At 53.5% G+C, this 17,035-nt stretch overlaps 1 protein-coding gene across 1 annotated transcript; it reads left to right on the top strand.

Moving 5' to 3' along the window:
- Positions 1-972: 972 nt before the first annotated feature.
- Positions 973-16,765, top strand: RASSF2 (Ras association domain family member 2). Its single transcript, XM_066337033.1, has 11 exons — positions 973-1,142; positions 3,793-3,874; positions 5,940-6,015; positions 7,078-7,229; positions 8,672-8,760; positions 11,882-12,030; positions 12,098-12,199; positions 13,038-13,089; positions 14,298-14,419; positions 15,295-15,392; positions 15,578-16,765. The coding sequence occupies exons 2-11, from the start codon at positions 3,819-3,821 to the stop codon at positions 15,645-15,647; spliced, it is 966 nt and encodes a 321-aa protein (XP_066193130.1). The 5' UTR covers positions 973-1,142; positions 3,793-3,818; the 3' UTR covers positions 15,648-16,765.
- The last annotated feature ends 270 nt before the right edge of the window (positions 16,766-17,035 follow it).

The following is a 17,035-nucleotide window of genomic DNA, read 5'->3' on the forward strand; positions in this document are numbered from 1 at the left end:
GGGGGATGCTGGGGATCCCTCCGGGATTCTGGGCTTGGCAATAGGATTATAGAATCCCTTGTTCCTGACATCGGGAATGGGGCATTTTTCGTGATCCTGGTTGTGACGGGGCGTCGTTGGGACTCTGGCCTTGGCACCGGGGTGGAGAATCCTTTCAGACTCTGGTCCTGAGGCACAACCCGGGTGGAGCCAGGGAGTCCTTTGGGAACTAGAACCTGCTCCAGGAGGTTGCTGGAGCATCCCTGGGGATGTCCGGACCGGCCCAACCCGGCTCCCTGAGGCCGCATCCTTTGGGGTGCCCAGTCCTGGCAGCGGGAAAAGGGATCTCGGAGCCCGCACGTCTCGGGGATGTGAGCTCGGGGCTGTCCCCGGCTGCGGGACGCGATGTCCCCTGGTCCCGGCCCCGCCCGCGCCCCTCCCGTCACCTCCCGCCCGCTCCGCCCAGGGGCGGCCCGACGGGGACACGGGCTGCGAGCGGAGCGGGACCGGAGCGGGTGAGTGCGGGCGGGATGGGGCATCCTCATCCGCGTCCCCATCTCCATTCCCATCCTCATCCTCATCCCCATCCTCATCCCCATCCCCATCCCGGGAGCGCCTCCGGGGCTGAGCCGCGGCCGCAGCGAGCGGAGGCGAAAACCGCTCTCACGGCCGGGAGTGGGGGAGATCCGGCCCCCACCCACCCCTGGGTGTCACCTCGGCACCCTCCGGGCGCCCTCGGCTCGCCCCCCGCCGGCCCGGAGCAGCGGGGAGGTGCCCGTGACCCCGGGCCGGGCTCGGCATCTCCCGGTCCCGCCGCCCCCGGGTGGAGCCGCCGTGTCCCGGGCCCCGCCAGGAGCCCCCGGGGCCACCGGCTCCTCCCGGAGCGTTTCAGCCCCGGTGCGGCCACCGGGTCCCCTCGGCTGTCCCCAGGTGACCCCGCACCCCGCGGCATCCCCCCGGCCCCGGCAGCGCTCGGCGCTCGCTCCTTCCCCGTGTCCCCTTCCAGGACGGAGCCGGCTGAGGAACAATAGCGGCGCTGGAAAACAATGGAGCTGCTGCACCTCGTCTCTTAGGGATGCGGCCCGGCGGCGGGGCAGCGATCCCAGCCCGGGACTAGCGGCCGGGAGCCGCGGGCCGGAGCAGCGCAGCGGCCGCGGGACGCGGTGAGCGCTCGGCCGCGTGTGTCACACCGTGTCCCCGAGTTCAGGGGCTCCATCGCCTCGGGGTGAGGCTTTGCCACCCCAGAGCGGGGATGGAAGCGCCCTTTGGGCCGGGGAAAAGCCGCTCGGGGAAACGCCGGTGAAAGGAGGCACCATCTCCCCGGGGATATTCCCACAATGCCTCGGCTGCGCCAAACCCGGCCCCGGGATGGGGATCGGGGCAGCAAAACTCCCAAAAAAAACCCCAAAAAACCCCCGCGGGTTTCCTCTCGGGAGCGGGGAGAACATCGCTGTCCTGCTGAAAACGCGGCTGTTGAGCGCTTTGGCACTTTGGGGGGTTTTATCCCGGTTTGTTGCGTTGGGGCTGGAGCGCTGCGGAAAGGGCTTTAGGGGGGTGTTTTTGGGGAAGGGAACCGCTCCGGGCTCCCTGGGCTCAGACAGACCTGGAAAGGCAGGATCCTGCTGGGGCTGGGCTAAAACCACCCCGCAAAGGGCCGGGAGAGGAAACGCCCCGAGGGGGAAACTGAGGCACGGCGGCACCGGGGATGGAGCCGGCCCCAAAGTTGAGCAATGGAGCAACTTCTACTTTTGCCAGCGTTTAGATTTGGGTGATCTCCAGCCTTTTTTTTTTTTTTTTTTTTTTTTTTTTTTTCCCCCAAAGCCGTGGCAGGACATCGGGGGCTGCTCTCTGCTGGGGAATCTGCGGGAGCTGCCTCTCGCCTCCGCTCCCGGCTGCTTCTCTCCACACCCAAAAAAGGCAGAATTTGCCCCTTTCCTCCGCGCTGGGAAGGGGATGTGATGACGGAGGCGAAGGTGGCAGAGCCGGGCCGTAAACAGGAAACGGCTCCTCGGCCCGGGAGGATGAACCTGAGCTTCGGGGCTCCCCTTCCACCCCTCAATAGGTCCTTTTTTTATAGCTGCATTTCATCCCCGGGTCCCCTTCCAGGGAACTTCATCCCTTGGCATCACCAGGATGCTCTGGAGCAAAGATCTGAGTGGTACCAAAGGTTTCATTCACCCTGGGCTGCTTTAGGAGGGGTTTTTTTCACTCCCTTTGGTATTTTTGCTGCTCTAGAGAGGCTTTTTTTTCACTCCCTTTGATGTTTCTGGAGCTATTTTCACGTGTGCCAAGAGCAGCGTCCTTTAAATCCTCCGCAAATATCTCCAGAGCTTTTCAACTCCTGCCAGGGGACAGCCACAAGATGCTTATTCCTGCACCTCACAGCGGGGAAGCCCCGAATTTGGGGCCTCACACACAACTGCTGCCCCAAAACCCCCGTGGCTTTACCCCAACCCCATGAGCCAGCTGCAAAATCCCCTCCCGATACCATTTGGATGAGAAAAAAAATAAGATTATTCCTGGGTTTGTTCCTTGTGGGAGAATGGACGGCTGCAGGAGCGGGGCTGGGGCTGGATTGTGCCAGATTTTGCCAGATATTTCCCGGTTTTGCCGAAATACTCACGCAGTTCCTCAGGAAACCCAAAGCTTTGTCAGCTCTACCGTGACTTTTTCTTCTGCTTTTTCTCCAGGGCTGGGCTGGGCTGGTTTCCTGCCCTTCCCCTCCTGCTCTGCGCCTCGGGTGAGGTTTCAAACCCACCACAGAATATTTTTTGCTGTTGTAAATCAAATTATTTTTCGGGGATTTATCCCAATGTGTGGGATGGAACCCCGGGATCGCTGCTGTGCAGAAGCTTTAGGGTTTAGATTCATCCTCTGACAGGTTTTCCTGCCCTGACCTGGATTTTGGTGTTTTTCTTTCAGAATAAGTTTGGGGTTTGGGGGTTTTTTTTGTCCCAGGGGCCTGGGAGGAAGCACGTGTCAGTGTGGGAGGTGGAAGAAAACAGCAGCTTGGGGAGAAAATGCTTTTTCTTTCCTCAGTTTCTCCCCTAGGAGAAGGAAAGGGAGGGAAAAGACCCCAAAAAATGAAATCCAGTGTAGGATTTCATCTAAGGAAAAGCATGACCCCAAAAGCCCTTTTTTCATCCTTCCAAACCACCCCAATTCCACATCCCGAGCTCTCTTGGATGCCAAATTCCCAAACCTTTCTGAACCATGAGCATCCCGAGCTCCTCACCCCCAAACCCCGGTTTTATTTCGTTCTGCAGCATCCAAAAAAAATCCCACTTGAGCTCTAAGGCAGGGCCTGGCCCAAGGTGGGATTTTGGGGACTTCCCAAGCGTTTGCACTCCCCCAAAATCCAACTGGTATCATTAAAAAAAGCTGAAGGATCAGCCCAGAATCTCTCCCTGCCTGGAAATCCACCCCCGGCCTTGGGCTGGCCCCAGGCTGCAGCAGCCGGACCCAGACCCGCGGCTTTGAAGTTTTATAGGATGCAAAAAGAGTGAAATAATGGCAAAAAGGACCGTTCCCCCCCCCCAAACCCCGCAGCTCTGGCCTCGCTGCCACAACCCGCCGATGCTCCAAATGCAAATGTAGCGTAAGGAATATCTGGGCCGGGGATTAAATTTTCAGTGAGTTTGCGGCGTGTCTGTGGCTTTATCTGATGTCGGAGGAGCCGCTCCGCAGCCTCTCGGCTCCCTGGAGGGGGGATTTCGGTGTTTAACGGGATGTCGGCGGTTTGGATGTTGGGGGCGGGTTGTGCGGGATGCGGGATGGGGACGCTCCGCTGAGGTGTCCCTGCTCTGTCCCCAGCTCGGGTCCCATGCCCGCCGTGCCCCATGGAGCCGGCCCCGGGGGACGCGGTGCCCTGCGGCAAGGACAAGGTGATCCCCAGGTGAGGCCGGGCTCAGGGGGGCGGGATGGGGATGGGGGACATGGGGCTGTGCTCTGGAGCTGGGGACAGAGCGGGGGGTGTGTTAGCTGAGACCTGAAATAGGCAGCATCTAACAATAGCTAACAATAGCTAACAGTATCTAACAATATCTAACAATATCTAACCATGTCTAACAATAACAATATCTAACAATACCCAACAATATCTAACAATATCTAACAATATCTAACCATGTCTAACAATAACAATATCTAACAATACCCAACAATATCTAACAATGTCTAACAATATCTAACAATATCCAACAATATCTAACAAAATCCAATGATATCTAACAATATCCAACAATATCTAACAGTATCCAACAGTATCCAACAGTATCCAACAGTATCCAACAGTATCCAACAATATCCAACAATATCCAACAATATCCAACAGTATCCAACAGTATCTAACAGTATCTAACAGTATCCAACAATATCCAACAGTATCCAACAGTATCCAACAATATCCAACAGTATCCAACAGTATCTAACAATATCCAACAATATCTAACAATATCTAACAATATCCAACAATATCCAACAATATATAACAGTATACAACATAAAACAACATATACAATATGTGCCAATATCTGCCAATATCTATCAATATATACCAATATATACCAGTATATAAAATAAAACTACATATACAATATGTGCCAATACGTGCCAATATCTATCAATATATACCAATATATAACAGTATATAACAGTGTACAGCATGAAACAACATGTGCCAATATGTTATATCTGCCAATATCTGCCAATATCTGCCAATATATACCAATATATACCAGTATATAACATAAAACAATATATACAATATCTACCAATATCTGCCAATGTATACCATGATATACCAATATATACCAATATATACCAATATATAACATAAAACAACATATACAATATGTGCCAAAATCTGCCAATATCTACCAATATATACCAGTATATAACATAAAACAACATATACAATATCTGCCAATATATATCCGTGTATAACAGTGTACAGCACAAAACAACATATGCAATATTTGCCAATATATACCAATATCTGCCAATATATAACAGTATATAACATAAAACAATATATACAATGACTACGAGTATCTGCCGATATCTGCCAATATCTACCAACACATGACAGTATACAGCATAAACCAACATAAACCAATACACACCAATATATAACCATAGATATTCCCCCTCTCCTGCCCCCAAACGCCCGTGGTTTGGGCTGCTTTCCCTCAGCTGCTGCTGCTGAGCATCCTGAGCCTCCCCCAGCACCCAGCTCTGGGAATTAACTCTGGGGGCACCGTGTCCTGTGACCCATGGCTGGGCTCAGCCAGCCTGGAGGGGCTTATTTTTAATTTTTCAGTGGTTTTGATCATCGTTTCTTTCTTTTATTTTTATTTTTATAGGCATATCTTCATTTCGACCTATGTATTTTATAGGCATATTCTTTATTTTAAAATAATTTTTTTAATCTTGATTTTTGTCCTTGTTTTTATCTTTTTTATTTTTTTTTATCTTTTTTATCTTTTTTATCTTTTATTTTAATCACAATTTTGCTCCCCCCCAGAGCAGGGCTCAGAGCTTTGTCCTGAGCTCAAGGCCTATGTGACCACCTCGCCTCGTGACTCCAGTGTGACCCTCCCAGAAAAAAACTGATTTATTTTTTCAGCCTCGTGACCAACCACCCCCGAGCTCTGATGGCTTTTTTTTCCTGTGTCTTTTGGGAAGATTTATGGGGGGACAACATCAGGGGAGAGCTTCTCCCCCTAACTGTGGGTGCAAACCGCTGGACCCCCAGCACAACCCTTTAATAAGGGAGGCCTGGAGGAGACAAAAGACCCAAATCTGGCTCAAATAAAGCAAATTTTGGGTCCTCAGCAAGTTCCTCAGCCAGGGAAGCAATTCCTGATTTCCCTGGATCCGCCCAGGACAGCCCAGGGGTCACTGGATGGTGCCTCCAGCACCTTTCCCCAAACCTCATCTCTGCACCTTTTGTCCCCCAGGAATGAGCTGCTCCTGCACCTGAAGACCTACAACATTTACTACGAGGGGCAGAACCTGCAGCTGCGGCACCGGGAGGTGAGAGACGCCCTGGGCAGGGGGGAAAGGGGAATTGAGGCAGGGAATCATGGAATTAGGGGATGGTTTGGGTGAGGAGGGACCTGAAATCAGTCCTGAGCCAGCCCTGCCATGGGAAGGGACAGCTTCCACTGTCCCAAGTGCGCCTTGGGGACACCTCCAGGGACAGCCACAGCTCCTCTGGGAATCCCAGCCCAGCCTCTCCCCACCCTCCAGCCAGGAATTCCTTCCCCAAATCCCATCTGAACCTGCACAGGGAATCCTGGATTGGGTTGGGTTGGAAGTGCCACCATGGGCAGGGACACTTTCCATCGCCCCAGGTGCTCCAAGGTCATCCAACCTGACCTTGGGCACCTCAGGGACCTGGGGACAGCCACAGCTCCTCTGGGAATCCCATCCCAGCCCCTCCTCACCCTCCCAGCCAGGAATTCCTTCTCCAAATCGCATTTAAACACGGAAAAGATGATCTCATTCCAACCCCCTGCCCTGGCTACGGACACCTCCCGTCCCCAAGCCCCATCCTGGGACTCTGCAAACTGCAGGGACTGGATCTGATGGATCCTCCAGTGGAGATGGGATTGGTCTCCGAGGTCCCTTCCAAGGCCACGGTTCCCTGTCCTCTGCCCACGTCCAGGTGGCAGTTCCCCCATCCCACAAGGTCACCTGGTGTCCCAAGGGTTGTCCCAGTGAAGCCACCCTGCCTGTCCCCAACCCTGGTTTGTCCCAGTGAAGCCACCCTGGCTGTCCCCAAGGGCTGTCCCAGTGGAGCCACCCTGCCTGTCCCCAAGGGTTGTCCCAGTGAAGCCACCCTGCCTGTCCCCAAGGGCTGTCCCAGTGGAGCCACCCTGCCTGTCCCCAAGGGCTGTCCCAGTAAAGCCACCCTGCCTGTCCCCAGCCCTGCTCTGCCCCAGCTCAGCTCCCAGGAGGATGTGCCCCTCAGCAGCCCCCAGGAGTGACTCTGAGCCCCCCAAAAGCCCCAGAACCACGGAATTCCTGGCTCAGAAGGATCCCTGTCCACGTTCCCGGCCTTTCCCCGGGTGCTGACCCCTGTGTGTGCCGCAGGAGGAAGGGGAGCTGATCGTGGAGGGGCTGCTGAACATCTCGTGGGGGCTGCGCCGCCCCATCCGCCTGCAGATGCAGGACGACAACCAGCGCATCCGCCCGCCGCCCTCCTCCTCCTCCTGGCACTCGGGCTGCAACCTGGGCGCCCACGGGTGAGTGTGGGCCAGGGGCAGCCCCAAAAACAGGCAACAGCCCCAAAACACACACACAGAGCCCCAAAATACACACAGAGAGTCCCAAACACAGCCCCAAAATACACACAGCCTCAAAAACCACACAGAGAGCCCCAAAACACACACAGACAGCTCCAAAACACAGCCCCAAAATACACACCGACAGCTCCAAAACACACACAGACAGCCCCAAAACACAGACAGACAGCTCCAAAATACACACAGCCTCAAAACACAGACAGAGAGCCCCAAAGCACACACAGAGAGCCCCAAAACACAGAGAGAGAGCCCCAAAAAACACACACAGAGCCCCAAAATACACACAGCCTCTAAAACCACACAGAGAGCCCCAAAACACACACAGAGAGCCCCAAACACAGCCCCAAAATACACACAGACAACCCCAAAACACACACAGACAGCCCCAAACACACACACAGAGCCCCAAAACACACACACAGAGCCCCAAAACACACACACAGAGCCCCAAAACACACACAGACAGACCCAAAAACAGGCAGACAGCCCCAAAAAAACCAGGCATGCACTCCCTCATGCTGCCCCAAAACACGCTCAGCCCCAAACATCCACAGATAGCCCCAAAACACACACAAACGACCCCAAAACACACATAGACAGCCCCAAAAACAGGCAGATGGCCCCAAAAAACCAGGCAGGCACCCCCCTCACCCCACCCCAAAACACACTCAGCCCTAAAACACACACAGACTGCCCTAAAACACACACGGCCTCAAAACACACACTCAGCCCCAAAACATTCAGCCCCAAACACACAGATGGCCCCAAAACCACACACTGACAGCCCCAAACCAAACACACACAGCTCCGGATACACACGGCCACAAAAATACACTGTCTCAAACACACACAGCCCCAAAACCACACACACAGCCCCAAAATAACACTTACAGCCCCAAAAGCACACTCACAGCCCCAAAAACACACACACACAACCCTAAAACCACACTCACAGCCCCAAAACCACACACACACAACCCTAAAACCACACACACACAGCCCCAAAAGCACACTCACACAGCCCCAAAAGCACACTCACAGCCCCAAAACCACACTCACAGCCCCAAAAGCACACTCACAGCCCCAAACCCTCCCCACTGCCCCCAGCCCGTCAGGGTTGGCTGGTGTCACCCCCAGCTGCCTCCTCCAGGGCTTTTTGTCCCAGCTGGAATCAGCAGCGAGGGGAGAGGAGGGGCAGAGGATCCCTGGATTGTCAACCCTCTGTGGGCACCCACGGGGCACCCACGGGACACCCACACACATTAATTCATTAATTCTGAATTAATGACCTTCCTTAGGAGCTGGGGGCAGAATAAACCACACCCAGGGCACCCACACCTGGGGCACCCACAGGACACCCAGAGCCCCCCTGTCCTCCCCAGGTCCGTGCTGAAGCCCAGCACCCTGCCGGACATCCCAGTGACCGATGGGGACACCGCCCCCAGCACGGGGAGAGCCGGGAACGGCACAGGTGAGTGGGGCTGGCACAGGTGAGGGTGGCACAGGTGAGCTGAGGGTGGCACAGGTGAGTGGGGGTGGCACAGGTGAGGGTGGCACAGGTGAGTGAGGGTGGCACAGGTGAGTGGGGCTGGCACAGGTCAGTGGGGATGGCACAGGTGAGTGAGGCTGGCACAGGTGAGTGGGGATGGCACAGGTGAGCTGGGGGTGGCACAGGTGAGTGGGGGTGGCACAGGTGAGGGTGGCACAGGTGAGTGAGGGTGGCACAGGTGAGTGGGGCTGGCACAGGTCAGTGGGGATGGCACAGGTGAGTGAGGCTGGCACAGGTGAGTGGGGATGGCACAGGTGAGTGGGGCTGGCACAGGTGACCTGGGGATGGCACAGGTGAGCTGAGGGTGGCACAGGGGACCTGGGATGGCACAGGTGAGCTGAGGGTGGCACAGGTGAGCTGGGGCTGGCACAGGTGAGTGGGGATGGCACAGGTGAGTGGAGATGGCACAGGTGAGTGGAGATGGCACAGGTGAGCTGAGGGTGGCACACGTGAGTGGGGATGGCACAGGTGAGTGGAGATGGCACAGGTGAGCTGAGGGTGGCACAGGTGACCTGGGGATGGCACAGGTGAGTGGGGATGGCACAGGTGAGTGGGGGGATGGCACAGGTGAGTGGGGATGGCACAGGTGACCTGGGATGGCACAGGTGAGTGGGGATGGCACAGGTGAGTGGAGGTGGCACAGGTGAGTGGGGGTGGCACAGGTGAGTGAGGGTGGCACAGGTGAGTGGAGGTGGCACAGGTGAGTGGGGCTGGCACAGGTGAGCTGAGGGTGGCACAGGTGAGCTGAGGGTGGCACAGGTGACCTGGGAAGGGCACAGGTGATGTCCTTAACTCCAGACTTCATCCTTAACTCCAGACTCAGTTTCCCCTCCTGCTCCAGCTCAGCCACTCCCCCAAAAAAACCTCGAATTATTTTATTCAGTCTTTTCCCAGACGCCCCAAATCTCGATGGTCTCAAAGCTCTTTTTCCCAACCTCAATGCCTCCCTGATTCCCGGGTTTTTGGGGTTTTTTTGAGGTTCTTTGGGGGATTTTTTGGGTTTTTTTTTTCCTCGGGGAAGGGGCGGCAGCGAGATGTGGAGCTTCGAAAGGAGCGGGAGGGGATGGAGCAGAGATCCCTGTGGGATTGCAGGGAGGAGGAGGATGTTGGAGCTTCCCCTTCCCGGAGGCTCCGCGTTTGGGGAAGAAGAATGGGAGCATTGGGAAGCGCGTTACCATGGGGAATTCAGCGCTGCTGTTTGTCCCCTCCCGGTTCCTCCCCTGCACAGGGGGAAGCGCTTTAACCCCTTCTTCTGTCCTACCGGCAATTCTGGAAGGGAATTCCCACCGGGAATTCCCGCAGGGAAAACCTGCTGCGTGCCTTTTGTTCGTTTAACTCTGCCAGATGTTCTGGGGTGGGTTTTGGTGGGGTTTATTTTTGGCTGTTTTGTTGGATCTGGGGTGGGTTTTATTTTTGGCTGTTTTGTTGGAAGTTGAGGGGGTGAAGAAGGATGAGCTCATCCTTTTCTGAGGATGCACGGATTCCCCAGCTGTGACCCTCCAACTTTTTTTTTTCCCTTTATTTTTTGCTCTCCCCACTCACTTTTCCCCCTTAATGAAATCTTTCCCTGCAATTCCCCTCAGCTTTATGGCCTCGATCCTCTGCCAGCACATAAGAAAAACAAAAAGAAGTTTTTTTATCACCTTTTTATTACATTTTTTCCCCAAAAAATCCAGTAAAAATCAGTTCCCCGGCCTGCATGCAAAGCTCCTCGGAGCGCTCAGTCCCAGTTTGTGCAGCTGGAGCAGCTCCTGCCGGAGATTTCTCCCTGCTGCAGACATGCTTTGAATTAAAACGCCCAGAGCTGGAGCCTGAGAGGTTCATTAAAAATGGATGAAGAGCTGGTTTATAATAATCTGGATCCGGGCCAGTTTTCATGCAGAGATCTGAGGCTCTGCCCTCGTTTTCTGCTCTCATTAAAGAGAAAGAGAACAGAAAAAAGTTAAATTATGGAGAAGAGAGGGAAGACGCTCGAGTTCCCAGGAGAAGGGGGTTTATCCAGGTAGCAGCGTGGATTTGGGTGGTTAATTCTGAATTAATGACCTTCCCCAGGAGCTGGGGGCAGAATAAACCAGTTGCTGTGGTTTAAACGTGTCCTGGGAACGTTCCTGGGGTGACAGGTTTGTTGTAGGGGTGACAGGTTTGTTGTAGGGGTGAGGATTCCAAGCAGGGACTCGCAGTGTTTTACAGCAGGAAAATTCTGGAATCCCAGAATCTCCTGAGCGGGAAGAGAGCATAAGGATCTTTGACCCAACTCCCGGGACGTGCTGTGCTGGGAGTATTGCCCAAAAACTGGAGCTCCAGAGGAAAAAACCCCGGGGCAGTTCCCTCTTGATCCCAATCTGTGCATCCCTTGGGGCATTCTCCAAACACTCCTGCAGCTCCAGAGGAAAAAATCTCGGGTAGTTCCCTCTGGTTCCAATCCGTGCATCCCTGGGAGCTCCAGAGGGGAGACCCGGGGCAGTTCTTTATCCCAATTTGTGCATCCCTGGGGTTGTTCTCCAAACACTCCTGGAGCTCCAGAGGAGAGAACCGAGCAGTTCTCCTTGATCCCAATTTGTGCATCCCTGGGAGCATTCTCCAAAACATTCCTGGAGCTCCAGAGAGGAAAAACCCCGGGTACTTCTCCCTGGTCCCAATTTGTGCACCCCTGAGAGCTCCAGAGGGGAGCTCCAGAGGGGAGACCCGGGGCAGTTCTTTATCCCAATCTGTGCATCCCTGGGATTGTTCTCCAAAATCTCCTGGAGCTCTGGAGAGGAAAAAACCCCGGGTAGTTCTCCCTTTATCCCCATCTGTGCATCCCTGAGAGCTCCAGAGGGGAGAACCAGAACAGTTCTCCCTTATCCCAATCTGTGCATCCCTGGGGTTGTTCTCCAAACACTCCTGGAGCTGCAGAGGAAAAACCCCGGGGCAGTTCTCCCTTATCCCAATCTGTGCATCCCTGGGAGCGTAGCCCAAACCACCCCCGGAGCTGCCGAGGGGAGAAGCGGGGCAGTCCCCCCGTGTTCCCCAGTGCCACCGGCGGTGTCCCGGTGTCTTGCAGCCCCCAGGGCGGCGGAGGAGGCGCCGCAGCTGCTGCGGACCCGCAGCGATGTCGGGGTGCGGCCCCGCGGCTCGTCCCGCACTCCCGGAGAGCAGCGGCGGCTGCGGCGGCACCGCTTCTCCATCAACGGCCACTTCTACAACCACAAGGTGAGCGCTGTCCCCTCCCGGCAGCCGCGGGCCCCGGGCCGCCCGCTCAGTGCCGCTGTCCCCGCAGACCTCGGTGTTCACCCCCGCCTACGGCTCCGTCACCAACGTGCGCATCAACAGCACCATGACCACGCCTCAGGTGCTCAAACTGCTGCTGAACAAGTTCAAGGTACGGCCGCCGACACGGCTGCTCTGGATTCACAGCTTTGAAAGTATTTTTTAAAAAAAAAAATTAAAAAGTATTTTATATGGAGAAAATTGACGTTCGGATTATATATATATTTTTATATATATATATATGTGTGTGTGTGTGTGTGTGTGTATATGTATATATATGTATATATATGTGTGTATATATGTGTGTGTATATATATGTATATATGTGTATATATATGTATATATATGTGTGTGTGTATATATATGTGTATATATATGTGTATGTATATATATGTGTGTATATATATGTGCATATATATGTGTGTGTATATATATGTATATATGTGTGTGTATATATATATGTATATATATATATATGTATAGATATGTGTGTGTGTATATATGTATATATATGTGTATATATATGTATATATGTGTGTATATATATACACACGTACACATACTTTATAAAAATCTTTACATTATGCATCTGTAATTTGCATTCTGATCACGTATATGAATTTTCATGTATCAAAATATTTATATATATATATATATAATCTTTCCATTAGGTATATATATATAATCTGCGTAAATACAACTATTTATATAAGTATAAGGATAACTATGACTATAAATATAATTTATATTTATATATATATGTTATTATCTGCCTAAAACCTGCATTTAGATTATATGTATGAATATATATACATATATATAACGTTTGCCTCTGTGTGTATATATATATATATAAAACCATCTATACCCTGTATATATACATATATATATATATAAAAGGTATAGCAGGGCAGAAGGTGCCCCTTTAGCCGAGCTCTGTGTCCCCTCAGATCGAGAACTCTGCAGAGGAGTTTGCTCTGTACATGGTGCACACGAGCGGAGGTGAGTGCCCCAGAGCCCTGGCTGAGAGAGTCCCAAACCCCACTGATTGGGAGTGCCCCAAATCCCCTGGACGGGAGTGTCCCCCCAAATCCCCTGGACAGGAGTGTCCCAAACCCCCTCGGCAATGTCCCAAATCGCCTGGACATGAGTGTGCCCTGACCCTTCTGGATTGTGAGCCCCCCAAACCCCTGCTCAGAGCACCCCAAACCTCTTGGATGTGGGTGCCCCAAAACCCTGCTTAGAGCCCCCCAAACCCCTTGGTTAGAGCACCCCAAACCCCTAGATATGGGTGCCCCAAACCTCCTGTCCAGAGCCCCCCAAACCCCTGCTCAGAGCCCCCCAAACCTCTTGGATTGTGAGTGCCCCAAACCTCCTACTCAGAGCCCCCCAAATCCCTACTCAGAGCACCCCAAACCCCTGGATGTCAGTGCCCCCAACCCCTGGATATGAGCCCCCCCAACCCCTGCTCAGAGCACCCCAAACCTCTTGGATTGTGAATGCCCCAAACTCCTGGATATGGGTGCCCCAAAACCCTGCTTAGAGCCCCCCAAACCCCTTGGTTAGAGCACCCCAAACCCCTGGATGTCAGTGCCCCCAACCCCTGGATATGGGTGCCCCAAACCTCCTGTTCAGAGCCCCCCAAACCCCTGCTCAGAGCCCCCCAAACCCCTGCATGTGAGTGCCCCAAAACCCTGCTCAGAGCACCCCAAACCCCTTGGTTAGAGCCTCCCAAACCCCCTGGATGTGAGTGCCCCAAACCCCTGGATATAGGTGCCCCAAACCTCCTGTCCAGAGCCCCCCAAACCCCTGCTCAGAGCCCCCCAAACCTCTTGGATTGTGAGTGCCCCAAACTTCCTACTCAGAGCCCCCCAAATCCCTGCTCAGAGCACCCCAAACCTTTTGGATTGTGAATGCCCCAAACTCCTGGATATGGGTGCCCCAAAACCCTGCTTAGAGCCCCCCAAACCCCTTGGTTAGAGCCTCCCAAACCCCCTGGATGTGAGTGCCCCCAACCCCTGGATGTGAGCCCCTGTTCAGAGCCCCCCAAACCCCTGCTCAGAGCCCCCCAAACCCCTTGGTTAGAGCACCCCAAACCCCCTGGATGTGAGTGCCCCAAACCCCCCGTGCTCAGAGCCCCCCAGCCCCGTGCTCGGAGCCCCCCGAAGCTGGCCCTGCCCGGTGCCAGCCCCTCGGTTCTGACCTCGCAGAGAAGCAGAAGCTGCGCGGCAGCGACTTCCCACTGCTGGCCCGCCTCCTGCAGGGCCCCTGCGAGCAGGTGTCCAAGGTGTTCCTCATGGAGAAGGACCAGGTGGAGGAGGTCACCTATGACGTGAGTGTCACCCCCGGCTGGGCTCGGGGAAAAACACCCCGCGGGGAGATCGCAGGATCGTGGGGTGGGGTGGGTTGGGAAGGACCTGAAATCCCAGCCAGTGTCACCCCTGCTATGGCAGGGACACCTCCCTGTGTCCTGGGGACACCAACCTCTGCCCTGGGGACACCTCCCTTTATCCCGGGGACACCTCTCTGTGTCCTGGGGACACCAACCTCTGCCCTGGGGACACCTCTCTCTGGCCTGGGGACACCTCCCTTTGTCCTGGGGACACCTCTCTGTGTCCTGGGGACACCAACCTCTGCCCTGGGGACACCTCACACTGCCCCAGGGACACCTCCCTTTGTCCCGGCGGAATTGATGTTTTTTCCCGGCGGAATCGGTGTTTTTTCCCGGCGGAATCGGTGTTTTTCCCGTCGGAATTGATGTTTTTCCCGTCGGAATTGATGTTTTTCCCGGCGGGATTGGTGTTTTTCCCGTCGGAATTGATGTTTTTCCCGTCGGAATTGGTGTTTTTTCCTGGCGGAATTGATGTTTTTCCCGGCGGGCGGCAGCGGCTCCCTTGTGCCATCTGCCGGCTCAAACCAGGGTTTTGGGGGTGAATTTGGGCTTCAGCAGCTCCCAGACTCTGGGGACACTCAGAGCCGCTTCTCCCACCCAGTGGGTGAACGACGAGAAACAATCCTCAGGGGGTTTGATCTTTTGGATCTATTGGATCTTTTCCCAACAATTATTCCCAATCACGAGCTGATGGCCACAAACACCATTTTTAAGGCTTTGCTGCAGAATTTTGGTTAAATCCAAGGAGAGGATGGGGGAAGAGGGATCAGTTCATCACCCTCTTCACCATTTCTTGCTGCTCCTCTCCCTCCCAGGTCGCTCAGTACATCAAATTCGAGATGCCCATCCTCAGGAGCTTCATCCAGAAGCTGGAGGAGGAGGAGGATCGGGAGGTGAAGAAGCTGAAGCACAGGTAAGTGGGGCTGGATGGATGCTGGGAGGAAAAAACCTTCCTGAGTGGGCTCCTTTGGTCCCCAAAACTTCATTTGTGTAGCTCTGCCTCCCCGAGGCAGGGGTCTGCATGATTCCAGGGCTTCTTTGGGTGCTGAAAAACCCCCCCAAAAATAATCCCCTTTTCCTTGTGCTGTGCCTCCCCAGATACTCCATCCTGAGGCTGATGATTGAGCAGAGGCTGGAGGAGATTTCTGAGGGCCCCACGGCGATGTGAGGGGATGTGCTGCACCAAACCCTGACCCCAAAAAACGCTCCTGGGTGTCCATCTGGATGGCTCCAGCCCCGAGCCAACCTTCCCTCCCAACACCTTCATCCCTGCAGAATCCTCAGGGGGCTCCTCCCAGGACGGCTCTGGCTGGTGGCAGCTTCAGCCAAAACTTCAAATCCCTGGAAAAAGGGAGGAAAAAATATAGAAAAAGAAAGAAAAAAGAAAAAAAGAGAAGAGGATATCTGTGAGCAGCACAAAGGCGAGGACGGAGCTGGAATTTTGGGGGCTCAGTGTGGAAATGCCCAGTGAAGGATCTGCTGCTCGGCCACCAGAAAGCACAAAAATATTCCTCTTCTTTTTTCTTTTTATCTTTTTTTTTTTTTTTTTTCCTTTTTTTTAGAGAAAAGCACATTCCTACCGCAATAATTCCCAGGGAGGATTTTGTAAATCCAAAGGGTTGGCTGAGATCTGGGGAGGGGATTCTCAGGTTGGGGCTCACAGGTGGATTTCCAGCACGGGAGAAAATCCCATTTTTTTTTTTCCCAGCTCCCTTCCCCAAACCTGCATCTGATGGCTCAGCCCCTCTGTCCCCGGCTCTAATTTGCACTAATATTTAGGGATTTTTAAGAAAAGCGTGATGTCAAACCTCTCTGGTCGCTGTAAATGCCAAATAGCTCTCGCAGGGGTGGCTCAGGGCCTCGAGCATCCCCAGGGATGCTGCAGGGGAAAGGGGAGAAGGCAGCAGGTGGGCGAGGCAGAAACGAAGAGGATTTTATTTTCCAAGTCCATTTTCCAGCAGATTATCCTGGTGAAACCAGGAGCAGACTGGCTCCATCACCAGCAGCAGCTGGAAAACCCTCTTTCCTCCCAGGCTAAACCAGCAATATCCATTTTATACCTCGATGTGAACTAAACCTCTGACTTTCTCCCCTTCCCTTTGAGTTTTTGCAATGCATCTTTGTAATTTTTGGGGGTTTTTTAATTTTAATGGTACCTTTTCCACCTTTAACTCACATTCGGGAAAGTGTTGGACAGCGAGAGGAATTTTGGATGTGTTTGAAGGATGATTGTGGCATTGCTGCGTGGATTAACAAGGAAATAAAATGAAATATGTAGCAACTTAATGCAGAACGAAACCTCGAGTCAGAGCCTGGCTTCAAACTAAATCACTTTGTGCGGGTAGAAATGAGTAAAAATGAGATGAAGGAAAAAAAAAAAAGTAAAACCTGCCTGAATCCCAGTGGAGAAGTTCCCCGAGGAGAAATGCTCTCACCTTCCGGATTTACAGGCTCACATCTGGATTTCTGGGGGGTTTTTGGAAACCATTACATCTGGATTTCTGGGGGATTTTTGGAGACCATCTGGTTTAGGGTTTACCCAGCCCTTAGGGATTA

Source organism: Sylvia atricapilla, chromosome 28 (genome assembly GCF_009819655.1).
Source record: "Sylvia atricapilla isolate bSylAtr1 chromosome 28, bSylAtr1.pri, whole genome shotgun sequence".
Classification (NCBI taxonomy): Eukaryota; Metazoa; Chordata; class Aves; order Passeriformes; family Sylviidae; genus Sylvia; species Sylvia atricapilla.

Coding starts and splice junctions, on each gene's coding strand:
- RASSF2 (XM_066337033.1), top strand. CDS start 3,819: ATGGAGCCGGCCCCGGGGGACGCGGTGCCCTGCGGCAAGGACAAGGTG. Junction 7,230..8,671: donor TGCAACCTGGGCGCCCACGG/GTGAGTGTGGGC, acceptor TGTCCTCCCCAG/GTCCGTGCTGAAGCCCAGCA. Junction 12,031..12,097: donor GCCACTTCTACAACCACAAG/GTGAGCGCTGTC, acceptor CTGTCCCCGCAG/ACCTCGGTGTTCACCCCCGC.